General features: G+C 42.3%; 1 protein-coding gene across 4 annotated transcripts in view; it reads right to left on the bottom strand.

Annotated features, from left to right (window-relative positions):
* The window catches only part of DCX (doublecortin), a 116,658-nt gene that overhangs the window by 77,054 nt on the left and 11,828 nt on the right, over nucleotides 1–27,776 (bottom strand). For all 4 annotated transcript variants that reach the window (XM_084639390.1, XM_084639391.1, XM_084639392.1 and 1 more), the window contains exon 3: nucleotides 18,854–19,194. In XM_084639390.1, the coding sequence (XP_084495516.1) occupies nucleotides 18,854–19,194 (341 nt within the window). The remainder of the gene's footprint in view (nucleotides 1–18,853; nucleotides 19,195–27,776) is intronic.

Here is a 27,776-nt window from a genome sequence, read left to right as displayed (position 1 = left end):
CAGAGCCTGGAGGGATGGGGTGAGATGAATATTGCTCCTCATGTCCCCCTGTGACAGGGTGCTGGGCCAGGAGTGCTTAATCAGCCCCCTGCCATGCCAGCCCCAATTAAGGGGAATAGATTGGGCCTGGCTGAATAGACCTGTACCTGCCTGGCAACTAGAAACAGCTGCCAGCCTAATTAGCCAGGGGCTATAAATGCTGGGAGGAGGGAAGCATGGATGGGGGAAGAAAAAGGCCAGAGGCTGCCAGGACTTACAGGCTTGAGGCCCTGGGAAGAGGGCAAAGGAGCTGGAACCAGAGGCAGGAGCAGAAGGAACTCAGGCTGCGGGGAAGTGGCCCAGGGAATAGAGACAGGGAGCTGGAAGGAAGAGGCAGCAGGAAGCTGCTGTTTGCAGGGTCACTGGGCCGGGGCCTGGAGTAGTGGGCAGGCCTAGGCCCCTGGCCCGCTGAAGGAGCGGCCTGGCTGTGGACTGCCAAGCGGCTGCAAGGAGTGGCTGGTGGACTCTTGTTGGAGGAGTCCCCCGGAAGTGTGTGTGGGGTGGGGAACTGGATGGTGACAGGGCCAGAGGGCTGTGCCACGAAGCAGATGCCGAGAGAAAGGAGCCATAATGGGTCTGCAGGAGGAGGTGAGGACGGGAGAGTCACCACCCTGCATGGGCACACCTGCTGGGACTGAGCTAATTCCTGAAATGCCCAGCAGGAGGTGCCAGAGTAGTGAATGACCCTGTGACACCCCCCCCACACACCTAACCCCAGAACGCTGGTCTGCAAAGCAGCTTGAAGTGAGCGGTTGAAGCTCCTGGTTGCCTAGTGTTCCTGACACATTCCACTGCAAATGTTGTGTGAAGCAGGAGCTGGGGATCTCAGAGCTTTCAGTTCGAGTTTTCCTGTGATATTTTCTTCATCATTTTTAGAATTGAACATTTTCCTTTTTAAAGTGAGTAACCGATAGTAAAAATAAATGTCAGAATGGGAAAAAAAGATGATCTCATTCACCATGAGCACCGCTACTGCCTTTCCCAGGAGTGCCGCTGCAATGCACTGGAACATAAAATCATAATTTTATTAGTCAGTCTCAATAAGTGACAGGATACAATTATCAAAATCATTAGACTAGCCATACAAGGGAATGCATAAATAAAGCATCAGCTAATCAAGTTGGTCATTTTCTTTGTTTGTTTCCCTCTCTACAAATTTCTCAGAGGTTCCTTGATGTAATAAATTAACCACATTCAGGACCATGAACAGCTCTTCTGGGACAGAACCATTTTCTGATTGGCTGGACATAAGGAACTTGTCTCTCTCCCCACAGCGTGAGATTAATAAAATTAAAAGCAGCTCCTGGGGACAATGTGCATTTCCACAACCAAGCAATAATCCTCTGCAAAACTCCATCTCTCACTAAATCAGTCGCCACTGATTCTTAAATTACAGTTTGCCAAAAGGGAGCTTTTCCAGTCCTCGCTCTGCCGGCCACAGTGGGATGCTGGGATTATTCCGAATGAAAAGCCACAAATGTTTAAACAATCTAGGTCTATGATCAAATCTGGTTTTAAAACAACACAAGTTTAATGCTTTGAGAGTCTAAATAGTTCCCCCACTGAGCTGGCTTGGGGTGGGAGGGAAATCAAGGCTCTGTTTATGCAGACTCTTTTGTATAGTAGCAGGATTTGACTCAATGCACTGGAATTTTGGATCCAAATGTTCAAAGGATGGCACATGTAGAATGAACTCTGGAGAAAAAATATATAGAAGTCTAACTTTGTTAAAGAGCCTTGTATGCACACTGCTGAGAAGTAACACCTAGCTGAAGTGTCTAGCAGCGACAGAGTGAGCAAAGAGCAGCCAAGAAGTCTTGGAACGAAAACAAGAAATGGGGGCATGGAATAAAGAGTTTCTGTGGTGAGAAATAAACTGAAACAAAAGGCTGGTTTGGAAGAGCTCTGGCAATGGAAACAGTGAGGCACATGCATTTAATATTCCTTCCAAACAGCCAGCTAACCACAGCTGCTAGTAAAGCAGCGCACACGCTGCGTTCAGATTTAGAGGTAAGTCTGCAGCCAAGCTAAGGGCCAACATCCCTGTTTGTGGGCACAGTTTCCTACTGCAAGAGAAAAGACATCTGCAAATGGATTGTGCATGCAAATCTTAGCAATTAGATATATAATTACTAAGATTTATCCCTACAACTGTCCCCACGAGCAAGGGCCTGGGCTGTGAAAATATGGCCCTTAAGGTTTGAAGAGCACACACTATACATGATGGCATAGCACCCTTCAATTATGCAAAACCCTGCCACAATCCTACTGCATGCTCTTATTCTCAGGGGTCTATAGCTCATCATCATTAGTGATTCAGGTCTTAACCAGTTACAACCATTTATTATGGTCTTGGCTTCTTTTGTTGGGTGCAACCTTCTGCCCTGATCCCACTGGAACAGAATGGGACATCAGAGTGAGATGCTATGTACACTTTTCAAATAGCAAAAGTCCAATTTTGTGCAATCAGAGTGTGATGATCACCCTACATGGGCCTGATCCAAAGCCCATTGAAGTCAATACAAGGCTTTCTGTTGGCTTCAGGAGGTTTTGGACGAGGCCCTGAAAATTCTACATTTAAATACCACCCAGAGTTGGGATATTAAAGAATAAATGAGTGGAAGATGATGAGTTCAAGGGGCTAGCCAACTCCAGTATGTGTAACATTTCAAGAAAGTGGATTGCTATCTTCTTCTGAGTTTACAGAATAATGTAAAGTTCCCATTTTTATTTAGAATGGGACTGCGGCACCATTTGATTGACTTTTTTGCATATATAAAAGCTGTACATGCTTAGCTAAAATAGGAGTTAGCAAATGTCAAGCTTCAGGGTATAATGTAAGTTGCTACAGGGGTCAGGAATGAATTTCTTCTCTCTCTTGTATATAGCATTGCACAGTTCAATTGCATTATTGAAGACGTGTCTACCACTGAAGTAACAGGGAATGGCCAGTGCCAGAGGCAAAAGAGGGGCTTGATGAACTAATGGTCCCATCTGGTATGGCAAATCCATTGACGCTGCAGTGTGTAATTGCCTCACCCTACTAGGAGTGACATCTTTCAATCCTCCATACAACCAGAAGGCCAGAGTTACAGAATCACTGAGAGTTTATATACAGTGATTTTTTTCAATATGGGATACACTTGTCAAACTGTCTAAAATTCTCTATTAGCAGTTTCTTCTCCCTCCTTCCCCCAAGTTGTGCAAAGAATTTAAGCATGAAATTCCAATTAGGGTGAGGAGATTAGGCTGTTATATTTACATAGGATTTGCCACAGAGGATCAGTTCATTGGTCCATCCAGGCCAATATTCTGCCTCTGCAAGTGGCTAAAATCTGTTGTTTCAGAAAAAGAGGAAAGTCCTTCTCTGCCAAATAACTCACATAGATCTCTGTGCAATGCTGCTCAGATCCCTTCGGGGATCAGTATATTCCTGAATCATAAACTACAGAATTATCCTTATCATTAGTTTCTCTGCATGAAGATGTAGTTATTGAAAGAAAAAAGTTAACATTAGATTTGGGAGTAACATAAGAAATCCGTGCATGTACTGAGAGCATAAAATAGCCTGGAAAAAGCAGACCAGGGACAATGGTGAGGAATGTGGGATAAGCGCCTATACAGCTGAGAAAGAAATGATCTGCCAATCAGAAAGGAGAATCTAGCTCCAATATATGTCATGGAAATAAAGCCCTGAAGTTTTGCTAACTTGACATCATAAAGGTTTTCTTGTAGGAAGAAAAAAAAAGTCCATTCTTTATGAATTTTCATTAATGATTTGGATAATGGAGTGGAGAGTATTCTGATAAAATTTGCTGAAGACACCAAACTGGGGGAGCACTTTTGGAGGACAGGATTAGAATTCAAAATGACCTTGATAAATTAGAGAATTGGTCTGAAACCAACAAGGTGAAATTCAATAAAGACAAATGCAAAGTACTACACTTGGGAAGGAAAAAAGTCAAATGCACAAACACCAAATGGGGAATAACTGGCTGGGCAGTAGTACTGTAGAAAAGGATCCAGGGATTATAGCAAATTACAAATTGAATGATGCAGTTGTGAAAAAGGCTAATATTCTGGGGTGTATTAACAGGAGTGTCATATGTGAGAAATGGATGGTAATTGTTTCACTCCACTGGGCCCTGGTAAGGCCTCAGTGGGAGTACTGTGTCCAGTTTTGGGTGCCACACTTTGAGAGAGATGTGGACAAACTGGAGAGAATCCTTAGGAGAGCAACAAAAATGATGAAATGGTTAGAAAACCTGACCAGAGAACAGATAAGAAACAGAAATAGAAGTCGACCCTTTTCATTTTATCCCTACAGCTCTCTACCTAGCCAAACATGCCACGGCTGACCCACACAATCACTTCCAAGGCTTAGGAAGAGGGAGGTGATGTGTCAGAAGCCATAAATAGTATCTGCTGGCGTTCTCATTTCTATTAAAAGCTGACTTTGATTTGGCTCCCTGTGATTAGCAGAAACAAGAGAAAGACAAATAATAATTCTGCACAGCTGTTTGGAACTGACAGACCTGACCTCCCCAGCTGAGAGCTCTTTGTGCTGTGGAGGCTGTCACCTAGCAACCACCCTTTGCAGCTGCCAGGCTACAAAAAAAGTGAACGCATGACTTATGGAAAGGAGGCACATGTGAAGAGGATAAGGTGGGAACTGAATCAATCTCAGCTTTGTCTTATGGCCTAAATACCGTACAGGATACAAGAAGAGATTACCATCAGTGGATCCCAGTGAGGGTCCATCTCCAAAACATTCATGTGGTTATTCAAATCAGCTGTTCCATAGGTGACTTTTGAAGGGGAAGAGAAAAAGGTAAATAGATGATGTTATGAAGCTTTCTGAGATCTAATATTCTGCTTTAAAATCCATTGAGGAATGGTGCAAACAAACATGAATAGTTACGTCTCATACAGTCTCGCATTCCAGCACTATAGGTAAACATTATATCCACATTACCAACGGCTGAATTGAAGCAATGGAAAGCTAAAAACCAAATTTTCCAATGTGGGTGCATAAAATTAGACATAAATAATCAGGCTGATTTCAGCTTATGTAGGTGCTTAGATATAGAGTTAAGTGCCTAAAGTTAGGCACCTAAGTTTGAAATTTTTGATTTAATTGCCCTTACTCAAGGTCACACAGTGAATCACAGGCTGACTTTGGAATTGATCCCAGGAGTCTTAAGTCCCTGTCTGCTGCTCTGATCTCTGGAATAAACCGTCTCCCTTATATCAAATATACAACCTTTGCTATAGCAACTTTTCCTCTTTTCGGTTTTTTGAAAAATCAAGGAGATTCTGGGGTCAGATGTCTATTATTGCTTAGTTCAGAAGATAAAAGATGCTGTATATCTTCAGTATTAACATTAGCAGATCCTTAGTATAATTTCACTTTGTTCTACTGCAACTCAGTTTTCATTGCTCCTTTTGGGTCAGATTAAACACTTCACACTGGCTACTGGAAGGAGCCCAGATCTTTAACATCAGAAACTGGTTAGATTTTTCTCAGCATCTGCTTTCCAGAAAGAAGAGCATTCTGGAGAAGAAGTGCCATGTATAGGTGATTATATATGATTAGCTACCAAGTCATATCCAATGTGAAGCATATAAGTAACATCAGGCAGATACAAGTTCAAGGAAAGGAGGGAAAGCCTTTTTAAAAAACTGCTTTTCCAGTTTAAATAGCAAAATGTGCCAAGCTTTAGAAGATTTCAATCACTTCTGAGTTAAAAATAACATTTTTCTAAATCTTCACTGAGGTAGTTACATCATCAGTCATCCCTATGGTTTGCATTTTGAGCCTGAAATATACATGTCAGTTGTAAACCCCAATCACTGCAGTTGTCAAAAAAGTAGAAAATCCGCAGTGCTATTCATTCTGAAAGTAATACACGGTATTAAAATTCAGTAGCAGCAGAAGAGATGTCTCCACTTTCAGCCAGTATTAAAAGATGTAGGCTCTCGTTTCTAATCCACGATGAAGAGCTTTCAAGTATGCAAGAATAATATTCCTGGTTCCTAATTTTGGCTATAAAATTCAAGTCTTTGATACACTTAATTTACATGTAATCCTGCAGTCTGCCAGCAGTTGATAAGGTTCCCGATATGTGTAAATTCAGTGGAGAGAAGTTTATTTATTTCAAACATCTTATTGCCTTTTGGAGAGCTCACCTATATGAAGGCAGGCTGCTCAGGCTGAAGATTTCAAACAAGCCTTCAGCTTTCCTAGTTTGGAATATATGTTTGTCCCTGCGCTATTTTATCTCCTACATTTAAGATTCTTGAAGAGTTGAAAAACAGCAACTAAACTGGGGTGCAATCTCAGTTGTTAATGTACCTCATGGTCTCCTACACATACTAGATGTTCTGGAAGAAGGAAAAGGGTGTAATTTTATCTCCAGGCTTCAAGTATGTGATGCTGTAGCTGTAAAAAATGAATAGAACTCCGATACTGCAAAGAGATAGCTGAGAATCACACCCTTGTTAAGAGAAGACATACATTAACAATGGTGACCTATGTTCCTTTCAAGAAGAATGGGTAGGTAAAAACTAAGGGTAGGATTTTCCAAAACATTAGTTTTGCAGCATTAGTTTAGCAGCACTACTACCAAAGCCAAAGGTAAATCTCCCTTAAAATCAATGGGGAGCATAGTTAGGCCAACACTGATCATTTACTCTCCTCCAAAAAAGAAAAAAAAGAAAAAATCATAATCTCTTTCTAACCAGTTGCTCTTTCCTACACAACCAATCCTAATAAGGAGAACATCCCTTGCCACCATCAACTTTCCCACCAGAAATGGTCAGCCAGGCTAGGTACCTCACATGAAACCCTGGACTTTAAAGCTCATCACTTCTGCAGATAGGCAAAAGTGGAAGCAGAGCTGCAGTCCCCAGCCTACAGATTAAATGTCATATAAGCAGCACACAGCAGATGGTGGGGCAGAGGAGAGCAATGAAGGATACTCAAATCCTGCTCTCCCCTGGTGCCCTGCAAGCAGACTGGCTGCATAATTATTTCTGTGGACCCAGTACAGTTTATTGTGTTCATTGTCCTTCAGACAATGGATCACAGACCTGGAGGATTGGAAAGGCTCTGACCTCTCATGCCAATCCGGCTGCTGCAAACAAGCACTCAGTCACACTGCTAAAATAATGCTTCTGAAGGTTTTGATAACAGTGTATGCACATTCACCTGTTTTTCAAAATCCAATTTTTGTTCACTTTAAATTAATTTTCCCCTTTCAAATAAATCAGTAGCAACTAGGTCACAATTTAGACCAATCGCTTCCAAAATGTCCTTAAATAGAAGTATTTTCTAAGTTAGAAAAAATGGATGTATATTTCAAGGTATTTTTTCTGCAATTTTATATTTTTTTTAAAATGACAAAGATAGATACAATTCAGTGACAATGAGATTTGCATCTATCTCAGTAAGAAACAAATATGTTTCCAGAATGAACAAATAAGGACATTGGCATCACCCCTGTGTTTCAGAGGGTTTTAAATAGGAAAACTGACATGATCTTAGGACCCTTAGCATCAGGCATGACGTTACATAAGGCCCATATGCCCAGCAGTTCAAGACAGATTTGGCTGCAGGCTCATGGGGGATGGGGTGTGTCTCTTTTCCTTGACTAATGCATGCTCTGGTCATTATCCCTACTTCTGTTTGCCTGTTCAGTAAATCTCCAGGATCAGCCCTAGAACTCCAGTTCTCCTTGTCAATCAATTTGCCGCAAGCTGCTTGACTGACAGGAACTTTTGAGCTCAAGCTGCAGCAGCTCCAACAATATTGAAGATCTAGACAGATCTGACTGAACCTCTCTCTTTCCAATGCTCTTTTAGATGTGTTTTCATTGCACTCATTTCTATGCCAATAAATCTTATCACCCCGATGGACCCTAGATTGTAAGATGGAATCGGTTAGCCCTGGAAATGATCAAAGTTATCATTAGTTATGACTAATTCATACATACAGACAGGAAACACCTTTGAATGACACCAGCATCATAATCAAAGAAGCTATACCAAGACTTCGGTTTGAGCAGTTGAACAGCACCTCCCTCTAATTCTGTGTCCTTTGTGAAAAAGGCAAGAAAAGAAATTAGTCTATGAAACGTATGGCTACATCAGGGTGCACATTTCACAGAGAAAATAATTAGTGCAGAATCAGCTAATACACTGATCAACTTCCATGAGAGGTGTCAGCTGCAAAAGAGTAAAGAAAGGATGCTCTGTCATCTAACAAGACTATGTTGTGGAACTTCTTGCAAGTCTGTCATTAAGTTATATTCCAGTACACAAATCCCTTCAAGGAATTCCAACAGCAGAGCACAGAGTATGAAATATATGATAAAAAATGGAAGAAAATAATATTGTAAAGTCATTACGGCATGAATAACTTAAAACTTTTGGGTGCAAGACCAGTAATAGAGAAGGGAATTAAGCAGCAGAGATCAGGAAAGAAAGAGGAGATGTAGAATGAGACAGGAAACAAGAGACATTGACCAAGTACCCAGATCAGGTTCCAGAAGTGTTAGAAACATTAGAAACATGTTCAAATGAAAGCACAAGAAAGACTTTCTGATCTATTACCCTGTCAATATACAAATATACAATATACAATACCAATTTATGCTTAAGCACTGAAGGGGAACCAAACTCCTTTGTATCACATCGTAATACCAATAAGAAATGGAAAAGTCCTAACGTCTTTCTTGGCCAGCAACCTATCTTGTCTCCTGATATTCCATATACATTTTCCTTTGCTTGTTTTTTTCAGCCTATTTATTCCTCGTTAAACCCTCTGGCACCACAATGAATAATTCCCTCCTGATATCCAGACAATTCTCTCCCTTCCTACTGGCATTCAGTTGAAAGAGAAAGATGTCACCGGAAAAGACAACCTCCAAAATAAAGGTGCTGGTCACCATTTATTTTTTTTAAATACCTGTAAGGGGTGGGCAGCCCAGAAGTTGGTAATGGCAATCCTTTCACTTCTAGGTCAGACTTGATCCAAGCAGGTGATGGGCTGTTGGTCTCTATCATCTGATGACCTAAGGAGGGCCAGAAGCCTGTGAAATAAGAAGCAGGTCTCTATCCAGATCCTGCTAGGCAAGTATCCACCTCAGCATCTGGCACTGAGAATCTGGAATTCACTGGTGGAAGAGATGAGGACTCTGAGATTTCCACCTTGAGAACAAAATTCACCTTCTAACATCTTTTACCAGCCTTGTGGCAATAACCAGTCATAAAAAAGCCACACCCCTGCTGACTGAAAGGAAGGGACAAGAGAACTGTTGGTTAAATCCTGTATCTGTTGAGTCAATGGAAAAACTCCTGTTGGACTTCAATGGGCCCAGGACTTCACCCTATATCTTCTTGTGTTCACCTTATAATTTTTGGAGCTGCGCAGAGATCACACAAGAACCTACACACATACCTATATCAGACACTAATAACGCTGGTGTCCTTATTGACATTCCAAATTGAGAGGCCAAAGACTAAACTGGCCATGAAGAGGGAAATATTCTTTCAGCCCTTTCAAGGCCCAGGGGTGTATGTGTCTGGGTGTGTGGTTGGTGGGGAGTAGGGAGGAGAAGACTTGTACGGCTGCTGCTATCCAGGCCATTCCTGCTGTTTGAACAAAGGAATTAAGACATCAAGGCTGTCCGTACAGCAGCCTTTCACAAGCACCAATGTCACTTTTTAAAGATTCCTTTCAATTCCACGAACCATGAAAAAGGATGATAAAGTAAAGCAGAGACCATCCAGAACTAGCGGAAACCAGTACACAAGCGTCAAGGATATTATTAATTCAAACCCCAACACCTCAAAACCCTGCTCCATCAAAAAATAAGCCACTTGTTACAGGACAGTAGGTCTTAGGAGGAAAGGGGGAAGGATACTAGTTATCCATTAGTTATCCCTCCCACGGGCCTGATCCAAAGCCCACTGACATCAGTGGGAATCTCATCTGATGGCATTTCCACAGAAGTGCTGGAAGCACTGTGGTTGGCAAGTAATTGAAACTGGAGAGATGGGGACTTGTTTATTTAGGTTTTAAGTGGGCAAATGTCCAGAACTCTAACTTTGACCTGAATACCTTTGTTTCTGTAAACTAAAGAAACCCTACAAGAAAGGAGTTGTTTCACTTCAATTGACTTGCCAGAGTAAATGTGACAGAGGTTTCATATATTTTTACCTTTTGGGTCCAGTGGGAGCAAGCAATGAACTTGCAGTTTTGGCAGTGGGAGGGTTTTAACATGAACATTGGTCCTAGAGGATTTGAATGTATATTTGTAAATCAGTGATAAGTGTGCCTTGAGCTAAGCTTTTTTCCAGAAATAATAGCTGGTACAGCCTCACTTAGGGGAAAAGAAATCCATGTTCTAATAGGTCTTTTCCTCCCCAACTTCTATGATCCTCTAATCTATGTAAATAGAAATAAATAGGAACGCTGGTCACAGACTGACGCAGTGGCTCAATGACAGTTCTAGGTAATAGCTCTAGATAACAGGTCTATGAATATTTCACCACATACATTTAGGGTTACATGTACAGGAAGTTAGCGTATCCCCTGTAGCTTATTTACTTAAAACCTTAAGTCGATACTTGAGTTAAGACTTGGTTAAGTCTGTTTTAGTGTCTGGTCACCATATGAATCTTCCAGCTTAGACTGAGAACTCCCTAAATAACCCAGCACTTGAATCTAGGATGACACTTATGCCAGTGGATTCAGAAGTTCTATATCCCATGCAGCCTAACTGCTATTTCCAGTGAGATGCTTGGCTATTATTATTTTGCCATGTAAAATGGAAACTTTGGCAAGTGCCAGAAAGGAAGTGTCTCATCCTGATTTCCATACGCTGGTGTATATCATAAGTCACTCCACTAAAGTCAATGGAGTTTTGCCCATCTAGAGCTAAAGCAAGTGAAAGGCCCAATATTTCTCTCTGTTTACTGACAATCCCACGAGAATGCCCTTAACCACAGTATTCTGGAAAAGAAGCGCGTCAGACAAGAAAAGCAGCCATTCTAACCTAGCACACAATGGTCACCATAGGCGAGGTGATACAGGGCAAAAACTAACTTGTGTGAGCTATGTTTGTGCTAGTTCTTGGGAACCAAACTCTGTTCTCTTTACATCAGAATGAAATACTCATGGCAGGTCCACCAAATTTTCAGACTTAAACCAGAGAAGGAATTAAATGAAGAGGAGAGAGAGAAAAAAAGGGAACGGATACTCCTGTTGTCTCAGTGGCATCAAATGAAACTCAAAGAAACTGAATGCAAGAAAACCCCAAATGAAGCAAACAAGACTCTTCTCTCCAAAGTATTCTTAACCTGTGAAATCTTAAAAGGACTAGAGAAGTTTTAGACTAGACTCAGACATCTTAAATGTAGACATTTTCAGCAACACAAGTGTAGCAGCACCACTTACCCACTCTGGTTTTGGGCTAGTTGCTGCCTCAGTTTTCCCCTCTTGAGCACCCCAATCACTTCAACATAAGCTTTCATTGTGTGAAGTAACATTCCTTCTTGGGGGGTCTGGGTTTATAGTAATAAATAAAGTGCCCAAGAAAACACAGGAACTCCCACCAAGCATTCTTAGCTGGCTCACAATATCTTGGTACAGGATTCTTGGTACTGTCCCTACTGAGGCTTTCCTCTAGCAGCCTTGCTCTCCACAATTTCATCTCCCTAACTGGCTCCTGCTCCCTAACAGGCTCCCACCCCCAGGCCCTCTATCTGGAGCATATTTCTGTGTAGAGCAACTCATGCAGCCCTCTTGGTCTCTGTCAATCAGCTATTCCCAGAGCATCCTACCCAGAGTGTTGCCTCTGGCTCTCCACAGCCTTCTGCCTTATCTCCACCCTCCCAAAAGGCATTATATTGCCATGTGACCTGTATGTCATGTGACTTTACTCATTCTTCCCACCTGGGGAGGTAAACTATTTGTGTTACCGATGGGGCTGGACCAATCTCCCCTTTAAGGGGCCAACCCGTGTGACTTTTTTTTTTTTGAAGCAGAAAAGAATTTTATTTGCATAACACTTACAAAGAATCACCAAAAAGGAAAAAACAAAACTATGCAACAAAACAAAAGCAAACTGCAAAGTATAACACAGCAGCCTTCAGGATGGAGAAGTGTTCAGGCTAGCCTGGGCCCAGAGCAGGGGGCTTCCTCGACACTTATGGTCTTCCACCCTGGTGAGTTACCTGGTGGCCTAGAGCGGGGGGGCTTCCTCGATACTCGTGGTCTTCCACCCCCTCGAGTTACCTAGTGCCATGCCCAGTGTCACCGATTATTCCTCTCCTGAGAGTGCCCGACAAGATGGGCACAGCTGCAGGGTGGGCGGTTTGGGGGTGGGGGGACGTACACCCACGTGTGATAGGACCCCTCCTAGGTGACAGTGATGATGGTGTCCACAGCGGCAATGGCTGGGGCTGGGGTCTCTCGCTCTTCCCCTCAATCAAAGGGTCAGACGAAGGGAACCGGACGGGGTCACCGAGCAGAGAACCCCGGACAGCACCCACCGCTGCCAACCTGTGTGATAGCAAGCGAATGCAATGCTACAAAGCAAGTGAACCTCATGCCTCTGGGCATAAGCTAACTACCTACAAGGTCCTAGAGGGAATTCTTTTCCCCCTTCCCATCTCATAGCAATGCAGACATTGCTAGGTACATTATGGGACTATTCCACCTTCCTCTTAAGAGCTCATTATAGACCAATGGATGGGTTTGTGTATATTGATCCAAAGTCTGCTCCCTGTCACACCAGTACAGGCCTGTTACTGAAGCTTATAGGACTATGCTGGCATGAGAGAGTAGAACTTGGCCCATTACCTGTAATGACAGCTGGGTGGCGAAACTGTTGTGACGGATTTCCATTTCCACATGCCAAATTAAAGTCAGTGTGGTGGGGCCCAAATTGACCAAATCTGTTGTTTTCACTATCACAGCCTGATCCGCTGTAACTGTGCTCATCACCGGTATTGCAACAACACTGGTTTTGTTTGGATTCTCAACTGCATATTTGGCTGTGATCTGGGAATCCTGACAAATGATCTCTCATGAACTTGCTCATCTCTGACAAAAATGTTTCTTCCCCTAAATAGCCAGTGTCGTCATTCAGCGCAAGTCATCTAAAGCAAGGTGACTCCTCTTCAGGCACCAGAGACAGGGCAGCCCTGTACATATTTGCAGCAGCTTTGCAAACAGAAAGATGAAGTTCACCTATCACCTGCCAAATTAAATTCTTGCCACGGCAAAGATTGCTAGAGGGGAAGATTTTATCAAGGCTGAAAATTCTCAAGTGAGTAAGACCACAAATGTCCTGACATATGAATATGTATATAACTTGATTTGATGAGACAGCTAACACTTGGAAGGGACAGAAGCACTTAGGGAGCATCTCCTATAGATAAAAGTCATTGAATAGTACATAGATATCTCTTTGCCCTATATATTTGAAATAATCAAGTCCAAAGAACAGACCACTGTATTTTTATATGGCTAGGAAAGTATTCAATTATCCTGTCATGACTCTATTATTACAGAAGAATCAAGGAGGTATGGGAGGAAAATCCAGCTACCAAACACCTCTATTAAACTGTCTCTCATAGCAGCATTATAGCATTTATTTCTGCTCTTTGAGGCAGGAACTGTCTTTTACATTGTGTTTGTACAGTGCCTAGCACAACTGGATCCCCATCTTGACTGGGACCTCAACACCACCAAGTTCTCAACAGGAGATCATTTATAGCATTCAGTTAACCATCAGTGGAAGTCTTTGCTGTTCTGTTAACAGAGAGTAAACAGTTAATAGTGACAGACAATTAGGCCCAGATCCACAAAGGTACTTAGGCACTGAAACCTTGTCACTCAGCTACACCTGATCTTATAGGCATCTAAACTCACTCAGTGCCTAAGTGTTCAGGGTAAAAGTTCCCTAGGAGTCTATGTTTCTGCCTCTGGACATGCACACAAAGGGTCTGGACACCTATCTCCCACCAGAACAGTCCACAGACTGGGGGAAGATAGGCATTCCTCCACCTGTCTCACTCTTGGGCCCTGATACAGTAGGCATGGCCAGAGGCCACCTACCAGATCAGGTCTCATTCAAAATCTGCAGGCAATACCCCTTTATAACTTTTAGATCAATGGTTAGAGTACTCACCTGGGATGTAGGAGACCCACGTTCAATTCCCCCCTCTACCTGAAAGAGAGAAAGGATCTGAAGAGGAATCTCCCACCTCTCAGGAGAGAGTTCTTAACCACGGAAATGTGAGATATTCTGACATGGGACTCCCTCAGTATCTCCTGTTCAGCCTAACTCTGGCTTTGTGGATTGCACTGTGGTTCTAATGATTTTCTAGGCACCTAAAAGTTAGGCATTGCAACACCTCAGTCCCTTTGTGGATCTGGATCTTCTAGAGCATAGCTACAGAAAACTGGACTAGAGTACAGCAGTGAACATGCCATAGAGAGGCTTAGCATGTACAGAAGGTGTTCATTTTTATGTATGAAGAGAATATAGGATTCAGAAAATATATGTTGGTCTACACACATAATCTGTAGCCCATATCTAGTCTAGTGGGAAGTAGAGGCTGGAGGCCATGGGCTATCATTATTAGACCAACAACTGGAGAAGAGAATAACCTCTGCTCCAGCAACAACAAAAAGCTTAGGTATGTAAGAAGTTAGGCGTGGCAGTGAGAGGAAAAAGACGCAGGCACAAATGGGACAATCAGTGTGGGTGAGGGTTGCAAAATTGGGTTCATATTGTACTGCATTCTGATAATATTCTGATAATCGGGGGTGTTTAAAATTACAACCCCATCTACAGTTCCTATTTTGTTTTCTTCTAAATTAGATTATGACCTGCTCATGGCAGGAACTGTCTCTTCCAGTGTATAAAAATAGTGCCTGGCCTCTGTTGGGACCCAGTCCTGATAAGGGACTATGGATGCTACTGCACTGAAAAGAATAAGAATAAGAATTTGCTAGGGCAACCAATTTGCAATATACTCCTTGGATTAGACCAAGTTCTGCTCTCAGTTACAGACTCAACAGGAGTTGTTTCACCCACGTAACAGAGCTGAATTTGGCCCATTACCTTTAAGAGTGGTCTAACACACTATCTTCTTTGTCCTTTACCATTTTTTATATGGCTGTGAGAGTGTAGGAGGTAAACTCCTATTGCTTTGATTCTCACTGCGTTGGCTCATGTACAGTAGGTTCTTTGAAGTTCCTTTCTTTTGGAGTTACAGGGTTACTGTCAAGAGGTGGTAATGTGCTCCCAGCAGAGACACTGCATGAATACAGTTAAATGGAGCATTAGAATGGAGCATTAGAAATATGTGCAAGACTGAGTAAAAAAGAAATAAGCTTCTTAACAAACACAAGGTGTTTATTTAACAGCTTCAAGAAAAACTGAAATATTCCTCCATAGAAAATGCAAGATACGAGGAGCAACAACACAACTCTATTTTATTTTTTTAACAAAAACAAAATTAGTGCCACTGATATTCTCAAGCACTGGTGGTCCTCCGTCCCCCCCTACTCTCTGCCTGTGGCACATAGTAGTCTCCTGTAGGTCTCATTTCCCCTGTTGGATTTAGTGTGTGGATGCTGGCTGGTGGCCTGTTATATACAGGAGGTTAGACTAGATGACCTAGTCGGCTTAAACCCTTCTGGGCTTAAACTCTATGGATATTATATTTATTCATACACACAGCATTCTGCTCCAAATTTACAGTTTATCATCCCATCTGTAGTAGGTTTGCAGTGCGTAGAAATGGAATTATTTGTATGCCACTGTACCTTCACCACTAATGCCTACATTTCTAAAGCACTCCGATGACGAGTGTCATAGAAATGCCTATACATAAAATAAATAATCATTTCACCTCATTAAGTGAAGTACATGGACTCAATAAGGATGATTTCCCTTTGTACATTGCCTTTGTAAATTATATCATTTCACGACAGTGGAAGTAACACTGCTGTAATGGCATTTAAATAGTGAGACTGTCAAGAGTCTTGTCAACATTTCAGCTTTGAGCAGCTTGGGTTTTTGCATGAATCTCTTTTTGCAGAAAATAAACCACGGTTTGTCAGAATTATGCCTTCAAAGACTTCTTTCTGATAGCTTGAGGGAAGGTCAGAATTGATGGTGGACTATGAGACAGGGGATCATACCAGCCAACAACTGCACCCACAGCAGAAAATTTTGGCTCTTTTTAGCAACACTGGGAAAAAATTTAGGTGGGAAACTTCAAATACAGTTTAACAGACTAAAACACAAACACTGAAGAAATCTTTAAATGAAACCAAAACATACTGGGCCACATTTGTCCTTGGTGTAGAGCTCTATTAATAAATGACGCAACAACCAGCTATTCGATATTACATTATCATTGTCAGATTGCAAATGATCTCAGTTTTTCTTTTTATTTCTTAAAAAACTACATCACCACATATCCCTTCATATACAGTGGAACTGGTATGTATGAGAGAGATTCATCTTTTCTCAGGTAGCTAGTAAAATACGTGTTCCAGGGGAATGGTGGAGAGTACATATAGAGAAATCCTTAAGTCCTTAGTCAGTCAGTCAAACTCTCCCAGAAGTCACTGAGAGCTTTCCAGAGCAAGGACTGAGTAAATATTCTCAGGACCAGATTGTGATACTTTTAGTCACATTGAGTAGAACTTTACTCCACCAGTAGTCCAACTGAAGTCAATGGTGGATAAAGGTACCATTCACTGTGAGAAAAGTTATCAGATTCTGGCACTAAGAATTTAAGGCCACTTTTTAGTACTGAATTCAAGAGCATGTGTATATTTTGATAGCCAAGGACATTAGCATGTGCTAGGGAAAGATAAATTACATCAGGCCTAATCCTACAAACCCTTACTCACATTAACAGCCAATGTATAGCAGCGGCTTCAGCGCTGCAGACTATACAGCATAAATTTCCTGTAGGGGGCTCCACTGAGCAGCAGGACTTGGCTAATACAACAGCCAGAAGCACTTTCAAAGCTTCTGGTGGGAGTGAGCACATTACTTATGACAACTGAGGTAAGTTACAGTGTTCAACCTAAAACTCTGACCCAGAGACCTGACTGTATTGAAGTCAATGTATACTACTTGTGCAAGTAAGGAATACTCCATGAGTAAGAGTTTGCAGGTCCCATAGATTTCAACCCCCTTCATTTATCAAGTGACTATGAGGAAGAGATGCACAACAGTGATGTGTTTTACACACACACACAAAAGTGTATCTTTCTGGATTGTGGTTAATGGGTCAGATAGCACTTTTTCTCCTTCCCCCACTCCTCCCATCTCTCCCCTTCCCTCGCTTCTATCCTCTCACCTACACCGCTAGCTGTCCCTGTTTATTTGACAATACATTGTAGGGTCTACGGGCATGGTGATCGAAGGGCACATTACCAAAGTATAAACCGTCATGTCTCATGAGTGGTGAATGCTTGGCTGACCCAAATCTAAAGAAAAGTTTTGACCGACCAACGAAAAATTCTCATTTTGAAGCAATAATAAATAATGAATTACACAGGCGAGAACACCGAAATTGAGACAAAACAGTTAATCTGGGCTGATATTCAGTATGATACTCTACATTCTAAACCCAAGGAACAGATATGGGCTAACATACATTATGGACAAACATATCATTCTTTACCTGAAAAATTGACCTTTTCATTCATTAAAATGTATACATTGGTCAAGTAGATTATCTACCTTCTTGCTTATGTTTCAAGAGCCAGTATGTAAACCAACATCTTCTGCAGAAGATGGGTAATGAAATTAGTCATATTAAATCTCCAATACCAATCCGCACAATAAAAACCGTGCCCAATACAGTACCAGTGTAGGCTGTATAGTCGGAGCTACTGCCCCATTCAGAAAAGTGAGAAAATAGAGACAGAGGAAAAAATAAAAAGGTCACCCCAACTCCAAGAGCCACTGGCATCTGTGACTTTAACCAAAGAGCTTTCCGAGATGAAGTATCTATCTGTCCCAGCACCCCAAGCTGTAAGGCACACATTCCTTTAGGGGATTCCATAGCAGCAGCAGTAGAAAGACCTTATTAAATGGTCTGTTAGCCACAACACAACAAGTGAGGGGTACTTTAAAAAATGTGCCAGTGTAATAAGGACATGGAGAGCTAAGTCAAACTGTTCTGATTACAATGACCCACAAAATTCTGACCCAGAGCCCCTACTGTATATTAACTATTTATACTTTTACCCATGGAGGTATCACATGTCCCATACATTTTCCTACTAGTATAGAGTTAGCCAGATGAGTGTGTTACTCACCAATTAATTTATGCTGACTAGTGCTCATCTGAGAACAAAATAGTAAAACAATACATTTGCTCTAACACTTCTAGGGAGTCCTTGAGAGCTGCTGCTATGGTTACCTAACAAATAAACAAACCTACAGTACAAACTGCTCATATTATTTATATGTTTTGGAAAACTTTTGGAAAATATACACAGCTCTCTGGTGCTCAGACAGTGGGGTAGTACATCTGTTTCATTCAGACGGTTGGCTGCATTCTTTGCCTGATATTAATACCAGTGACAATTTAGTAACATAACCACTGGCATGAGAAGTCTGACTTCCAGAAGAACAGATGGTGATGACTGTCTCAGGTTAATTTTAGGTTTCAGTAATTGTTCACTTAGTCAGCATTGCTATAATATATGAGCGAAATGGAGGAGGGGAAAGGGAAAAGAAAAAGAAATTTGCAACTCCCATACCTGTTTCCCGTCCAGGGTATACAGCTTTTTGACCACGCCTGTCTCCAGTTTTATAGCTTCAGTGATATCAGTGAGAACTTGCTCAAATGAATGTGCAGTCTTCTTGTTCAGGAGCACACGAACTGCCTTTCGGGGCTTCACCCCACTGCGGATGATGGTCACCAGCTTGGGACGCACAAAATCCTTGTTCTCCCTTGCCTGGGCACTGTTGCTGCTGGCCAGAGACTGAGGTGCTTTCAGGTTGGCCGATGTCTTCACATTGACAGACCAGTTGGGATTGACATTCTTGGTATACTCCACCTTCTTGAAGAAGTTGTCAGATGAACAGACATAGCTTTCCCCTTTTGAAAATAATAAATAAAGAGGTAATTACATAGGGAACCAACACGTTGTTATTAGCACTGGTTGGAAAATGGGGAGAACACTGCACAATTAAAGTTTATGAAATTTTGGTTCCATTTTTCATTGAAAAGTCATTTTCACAAAAATTGTCCAACCAGTTCTGATTCTTACCTACGTTTCTTAGGTGCTTGTTACTACAGTATCATAGTAAAAGCAAATAGCGTTTCCCCAAAACACACACATTGGCCAATAAACTACCCCTTAAAATAAACAGAAACTAGTGGATTACAATCCAGTGACCAAGGGCCAAATTCACAAAGGTATTTAGGCACTTTAAGATGCTGATAGACACTTTTATGAATCCCCTTAGGTGCCCAAGGGGTTTGGGCACCTTTCTCCCATTGAAAACCACAAGAAGTCACTTTTGTGAATCCCACTAGGTGCCTATCTGCATCTGTAGGCACTTAAATACCTGTGTGAATCTGGCCCCAATTACCAAGAGGATACCAACATTGATCGAAAAGCTGTGTCTTGCATCATGTCTGAAAAATGGTGACAATCTAGTTCCGAAGAATCTTTAGTGGAACCAAATTCAAGGATCATTATGCTGATGAAACTAGCAGGCATAGCACACAAGTTTTATTGTACTTTCATTGATTCAACAGAAGAAATAAGACCTGGAAGTAATTGTTTTTAAGTGCTACACTCAATGCTATAGCTCACTTAAATATTACACATTTTCTGTACTACACAAATCCAAGCTCACGCTTAGTAGCCATAGGTGAAACGTTAGAAGGTTACATTTGCGTTTAAGCCACATAATGTTGAACACAAAAAAAATCACCATTTCAAAATTAGTTTCAAACTTTCCATTTGCAATCAGATAAGTGGAATCCTTCCTATCCTGGGTTTTACATCATGCTCATCTCCAGCGTACCTGAGCACTGGGGGATTTGTAACATTTTGTTTTGGTGAAAATCTGCGGGACCCTAGGGATTTGTGGGATTTATTGCTGGTGCACAGACTGTGGGAGTGGCGGAAGTTCAGTTACCTGAGTCGTTTCAGACGAGGCTGTAGAAAGCACTTGAGAATCCATTGCGAGAAACAATTCTGCAGTGGGTAAAGTAAGGGATAAGATAATGTAACAAGTCTTTCTCCATTTGATATGAATTTCATAGAAATTCAGTGGATTGCCCAGGAGTCCAGAGGATCTTATGGATCTGTGGGGTTTTGTTAGGATAATCTTGCAGGCTTTGGGTGGAATTTTGCTGTGTTTCTATTTCAAACCTATCACAACATTCTGACTTGAATTTAGTTTGGACTAGATAGACTATCCTTTAAGGAACTGTTCTCCCTGTCAGTGGACGGGTTGGGTTTTCTTGCATACTATCTGTGACGAGCTACAGCCACAGGACGTACACAAACAATTCATCATGGTACCTTTTCTCTGTGAAAAGACACGGGGCCTGATTCTCCATTGCTTGAAACCTTGTGTCAACGTTTACACCTGTGCAAAGTGGATGTCAGATGCTACCAAATCAAAATTCTCCATTCACTTTCACCAGGGGTAGCGTTTTACACCTTACCTGTGCAAACTGAATGCAGCAGCCAGGATTACACAAGGTGGAAGACAGCAAAGAATCAGGTCCACAGTGTCTTTATATTTGTCCTTCTCTGCCTACATTACAGGCACAGAGAAGCTTCCTTCATATAACATATGGCAAGAACACTAATAGCTTTATAATACATGGAAGACTCTAATAGGCTTAGAACAAATGTGTGTTTAGTGTTTACATTCTTATTCCTGCTCAGTGTGTGATGGCACAATAAGAAAGAGATAGAAAAGATACATAATATAAATCTTACTCTGTTCCTTTTCGACGTAAATGGCTTAAAATTCTTTTAGACACTTAGCTCCATGGGAGCAGGGACCTTGTATTCAAATTGCCTGTGAAGTACGGTGCACATTCATGATGCAGTATTTAATATAAAATAATAATAATGCTATGCAAAAGGTCAAGCTGGGAGGAAGGAGAAGACCAGAATTGTAAGTGAACAGGAGATGGGAAGTAATGACAAAACACCCCAGCATAGAGTCAGACACAGTGGAAGAAAGACACAAGACTTGGGATGATTATTTGATTTTTTTTAACTATGCATTTGATCAAATAAAGTACCCCAGGGATTTACATTACGGCTGCAATCCCATTATGGTGTTCAAACCACATGGACCTGTGTGCAATGCATTTATGCCATCACCAGGATCCCTCAATCACAGACATTTCATCTATAGTTGAGGCTTCATAATTCCTTATATTTCTTCCATTGGACCTAGCAGAAGTATAAAGACATCACACAATGCTTTGCTATTATGAAGAATTCCCACTGGAGATATTGATCATCTTTCAGCAGCACCTAATCCTAGGTCTTTCTGATTAATAAATGATAAGCTGCAGTTTATCTATCTGTTTCAGCTCAGCAGCAGCTGGTGTTCAGGGGGGTCCTGCCTTTATCTAGCTGCATAGCTGGTTCTGTGGCTTAAGCACTGCAAGGGCTGTCTGACTTACGCAGTGAGAGACAACCCCTGTTAGAACCCTGAGCCTTCCAATGCTCATAATCACGAGGTCAAACAACAGACATATAACAGGGATGGGCAACAGGCAGCTCAGGGGCTGCAGGTAGACTGCTAGATCATTTTATTTGGCCTGACATAACCTGGCTCAGAGCAGGAAATTCAGCAGCACAAGGGCCAGGAAAGGGGCAGGGCATCACCAGTCTGAACATGGGCATCACAAGATACTGGGATGAGAACCAGTGGGCTAGAGCAGGGAGCTAGACCCAGACCCGTACTTGAGCCATCACTACAGGGTAAGTGGAGGACAGGTTCTCCAACCCCTGCCCCCACCTGTGTACAAGTTACATCACCCTACAGACCTGACTCTCCCCATTCAATCCACCCCTGCATCACCCCTCCCAGGTACAGTACCCGATTCTCCCCCTGCAGCACCTCTCCCAGGGCCAGGACCCAACTCCTTCCACCTCCAGTCACACCCTCTGGGAACAGGACTTGACTCCTCCGACCTCCCACATGCATCACACTCCCTGGCCTGCCAAAGGGTTTAGTGGTTTTGGGGTTCCTCTACTATTTTAATGTTGCCCATCCCTGAAATATAATATTTACATTCTATAGCGAGGAAGGAAGGTCTTGTATATAATCACAGGCCTGGAAATCAGAAGATCTGGGTTCTATTTCTATTTCTGCCACAGGGCTCCTATGTGATCTTCAGCAAGTCACTTAACTGATCTTATGTCTCAGTTTCCATATCTGTGAAATGGGGAGAGTAATATCTACCACACTAGGCTTAAATCATTAATGTTCACATAATGCTTTCGGGGTGCTGGAATAAAAGAGGATATAGAAAAGCAAAATACATGCTTGCACTGTGTTCTATAAATACACAGGACCTTAAAGAGAACATTTTTTCATGAATAAGTTCCACATATTAAAAAAAAATATCAGCGCTTATTGTTGTGTTGGCTGGAATGTAACTGTTACATTTGCTCCAGGAGAAATATTTGAAATGTCTCACTATGCTACCTAGTTGTCTAGTATATTTATAACACTCTGGTGGAGTGAAGGTAATATTCCTTTACTAGGCCTTAATGCGGGGATGTTGCAGGGCTAGACAGTCTAGTAGTTTCACACACTAGCCTTTCAAATTATGCTGATGGGTCGCATGTAGAAACCACAGTAAGTTTTGTACTTTCTACCTAGCCCCTAGTGAATATTTTTGTTCACATCACAAAGCCAGCCAGCAATTTTCTTTGACTGGCAGCTTGCTCTCAGGAGAAACCAACATTCAGAAGAGAAGCAGAAGTGTTGCAGAGAATGACTGAGGTGTAGTAGTAGGTCTGTATGAAAAATCATCCCCTCTCTTCCCGGAGCCACAAATTTAACCGCAATGTGGAAGAGGATCTCTTTGTTTGTTATTTTAAATCCTGGATTCATTTTATGTATGTCCCAATCTCTCATATTTTATGGCCTCTGAGTTGCCAATTATTATTATTAAGTTCCTCACAAGGGTCATTCCTTTTTAAAAACTCTTCCTTCTCTTTTGTCATGTGCCACTTGGAGGCATTTTTGCAGCAATCTATCAAAACTGTTAAAACACAGTTCTATTACTGTGGATTTATTATTTGGTACAGAACAACAACAAACAAGAACAAATGACTTGCGTATCAGGGCCATAGAAGGAATGGGCAGACATCTCAGGGAACATAAGAACCCTCCAAGCACAAAGAGGTAATACCTCCAGAACCAAAGCATTGTCCAGGAGAGACCAAATGAGGTCTTCTTCCATGGGCAATAGATATTTCTCCACCCACACGTCTATTAAGTAGCTAATGAGAGGTCAAGGTATAGGACACTGGTTCTCAAACTGTGGGTTGGGACCCCAAAGTGGGTCATGACCCCATTTTAATGGGGTCCCCAGGGCTGGCTCAGACTTACTGGGGCCCGGGGCCAAAGCTGAAGCCTGAGCCCCACGTTGGCGGGGCTCACGTTACAGGCACTCTGCCTGGGGCTAAAGCTCTTGGGCTTCAGTTTTGCCCCCCTCCTCCCCATACAGGGCAGTGGGGCTTTGCCCTCCGCCACACACACACTGGGCTATGGGGCTTGGGTGGGCTCAGGCTTTGGTCCCCCCTCTAGGGATCGTGCAGTAATTTTTGCTGTCAGAAGGGGGGTTGCGGTGCAATGAAGTTTGAGAATCCCTGGTATAGGACTTCCCCAGACATAAAGGAATATAACAGCAACAACCACGGTGTGGTTTGGAGGAGGGAACTCACAGTTTATCAAATGGTATGAGGGAGAGGAGCGCAGAACAGTACTGACAGTCAAACACAAAAAGCAGAGAGCTTCCTCCCGCCCCCTGGCCTCACTCCTGCCAAGGCTCACACATGTGTTAAAGTTTAAGTCATATTGAATTCATTATGAATATGCATGTGCCTATGTGTTTTCAGGATGGGGTCTGTTGTCATTCAGGAACTGAATGCATGTTCAGTAATGCATCTAGAGCTCACATCCATTAAGATATGATGAGCAGCCATTTTGTTGCATTCACCTTTCTTGGTGACATTCACATTTCTTGGTGATTTCTGCCTTCAATGGGAATTAGACTCAGCACCTTGCTGGAGCGCCTCTGTATTATGCTGGATTGGCTGCTCAGATTCTACCACCAGGGTTTCGTGCCATCTCAGGTACGAGGTGGGATTTTCTGTTGTCCTGAAGACTTCTCCAGTGCCTTAGAATTTACTTGCAAAAGGCACCTTTAAAAAATGGAATTTTACGGTGAATTTTTTTCTAGATTCTCCCACAAGAGTCTGCAGTTTAGGAGTGAGAGGAGCTTACTGATCTGGCTTGTAAAATAAGGCAATTATATTAAAGAAAAATTATATGTTCCCACTCTGCCTTTCATACCACAAGACTGCAAGGTGGTTTACATCCTATATACACAGAGGGCACTCACCATGCCAACTTTGGGATGGGACTCAGTCATTTTGTGTCAGCAACAGTGAAAAACAATTCCTTTGAAATGCAGAAGTAATTTTAGTTATCAGAATGTAAGTACCCACACAAGGGTGGTTTTTTTCCAGGAGACCAGCCACGTACAATAGTTCCAAAGGTAGAGAAACCTCCTTCAATTAATTTAATATTAATGTTTACTGCACTAAATAAAATGCACACACACCACACAGGGCATTTCAACACACCTACTAACACACCCTCTGTTCTAGCATGCGCTAGGCTCTTTGTAAAACATAACACACTTTCTCTGGAAGGGAGTCTCCCCTTCGATCACTTCAAAATCCTGGTCAGGCATTAGTAGGGGATCTTCCCAGCATATTATGGCCTGAAATGGTTTGCATATATTTCCTAAAATCAGCTATGTACCCCAAGAATTTCTCTGTAATGAAACCAGATCAGACCAGCAGAAATCCCATTCAGACTCTTAAAATGTTTATGCTGGTGCCTGCCTGATTTCAAATTGTTGTTCTGGGGTATGGACCACTAGCATTAACCCTTTGGATGTTAGTTCAGGCAGCAGCAGGATGTTAGGAGCTTTGTGCTAGTGCATTCGGCTAGAACATAGGCATTCAAAGGTTATATACCTAAGATGGGGCAGCTAAGTGTGCTAAGCCCAAAAGAGAAGGGAAGTTTTGCGGCAGGCACATACTTAATTTCTCTTAAAAGTTGTTCTCCTCAAATCCTAGCCAACCTACAATCTGCATTTACCATCTCCCCAGCTCTCATCATGTTTAACTTGCGCTAAGTTTTCAGCTGGTGCACATATTCAAACACTAGCCAAAGTCACCCAGGGATCTTTTATGCAAATGAAACCAGCTCCTGACCAGAAGCAGCATGAAGCCTAGGTCTAAGTACTAGGGTAGGTGAATTATCTACCATCAAACAATGCAGCCTAACCCAAACCATGAATCAGACAAGGACAGACCACTTTCCAAGGGAAGGAAGGCTCAGCAAAAAACAAAGGCACTGGATAGGAAATTAGGAGATCTGGGTTCAGTCCCCAGCTCTGCCACAGACTTCCTAGGTTATCCTGGGCATGTCTCTGAATCTCTCCACACCTCAGTTCCCCAGCTGTATAATAAGGGATCAGAATATTCCCTTTTTCCCACTCATTATCTATATAGATTGTAAACAATATGGGCAGGAACTGTCTCTTCCTATGTATTTGTACAGTGCCTACCACAGTGGGGTGCCCAATGTGGTTGATGCCTTGAGGCACTGCTTTAATATACAGCATCAGTACAACGGGGATTAGACCACCTCAGGAGAAGTGGCAGTAGCCTTTTCAGAATGAAACAATCCCCACTGCACTGAGGTTAACTCAGCTTCTATCCAAACTCAGCCCCTCCTTTCAAAGGTTAAAAAAAAAGATTAATCAATGCCTGAGCTTGGGAGCCAAGAAAATAGCATCTCACTTTAATGCGCCCAGTAGAAAATGGATGCTCATAACAGACCAAGGAAGTGAGCTATATTGTAGAGATATTAGAGACAATCAGATTCTAGCAGGACTTCTGATGACAATGTGAGCTGTTTGCACAATAACTACAGTTCTTCAGAAAGAACTATAGAATAGTGTTATTTAACACCTTTCATAATCAAGGTATCCCACTGCACAAAGCATAGAGTTGAATCTTGGTAGTACTATGAAATATAGGCAAAGGCAGTAGCTTTAGATAGATAAATGCCCCAGACTCTATTTTAATGTAAGACGGGATGTTGGCCAGACCACCAGGGTTATCCCCTATTCTTTTTACAAAAGAGCCATTTATCTTCTACCTGGACAGCCACTAAAGATGGTCAGAAAGGGACCTCAGTTTAATAGGTCACCTGAAACACCTGTAACAGTGCAGAAAACTGAGTGCTTCTTTGAGTCTCAGCAATGGGTATGAAACCAAACCCACATGTGGGCTTGAGCCCACCACTATCTGGCTAGACACAGAAAGTAGCTACAAGCTGACCCACACTGACATACTTGTGAAGGAAAAACAATTGCTCCACTCACTAGTCAAAATGAAGGCTCACTGACTGAAACCTGCAGTTATATTTGTGTATCCCAAAGTGTGGATTATTTATTAATTAACAATAATTATAATTTATATTCAGTAGCACCATAACTTTACCCAGTGCTTAACAAATGTAGATGAAGATATATTCCCTGTACTAAGGAGTTTAGAATGGAAACAAGAAATAGAAGACATGAAGCCAAGACATAGGGGAACAGTTGAGGAGAAGAGCGTGTGAGGATTATGGATGGAAAGAAATGGGGAGAATTGCTTGAGGAAGTGATTTTTAAAGAGAAATTTGGAGAAGAGAGGGCAGTTGGAAGACCACAGCAGAACGCTCCAGGCCCAGTAGGCAGCATGATAAGAGGCACAAAGCTACAAGTGGGAAAGGAGACAGAAGGAGGTTTAAGGGCAAGGAAGAACATGGGGAGAGGCAGAAAATGAGCCCATTTTGGGGAATCGTTATGGCAGACTTTCAAGGTGAGGCTGAAGATCTTGGGTTTGGTATGGTAAGAAATCTGGAGTCAAAGGAGGCTCTATAAATACATTAGGAGCAAGAGAAAGACAAAGGAAAGTGTTGGTCTACTATTTCATGGGGAAGGAGAGCTAATAACTAGGACCCTACCAAATTCATAGTCCATTTTGGTCAATTTCACGGTCACAGGATTTTAAAAATCATAAATTTCATGATTTCAGTTATTTAAATCTGAAATGTTATGGTGTTGTAATTATATGGGTCCTGACCCAAAAAGGAGTTGTGGGGAGGGGCAAGGTTATTGTCGGGGGAGGAGGGGTGGTACTACTTACTTCTGCGCTGCTGCTGATGGCGGCACTGCCTTCAGAGCTGGGCAGCTGGAGAGCAGCTGCTGCTGACCGGGAGCCCAGCTCTGAAGGCAGCGCCGCTGCTCGCAGCAGCACAGAAGTAAGGATGACATGGTACGGTATTGCCAGCCTTACTTCTGCGCTGCTGCCTGCAGAGCTGGGTCCTCAGTCG

The sequence above is a fragment of the Lepidochelys olivacea genome (genome assembly GCF_965140295.1).
Source record: "Lepidochelys olivacea isolate rLepOli2 genome assembly, chromosome: 9".
Classification (NCBI taxonomy): domain Eukaryota; kingdom Metazoa; phylum Chordata; order Testudines; family Cheloniidae; genus Lepidochelys; species Lepidochelys olivacea.
The sequence above is the reverse complement of the archived record's forward strand: the minus strand, read 5'-3'. Positions and strand labels throughout refer to the sequence as shown.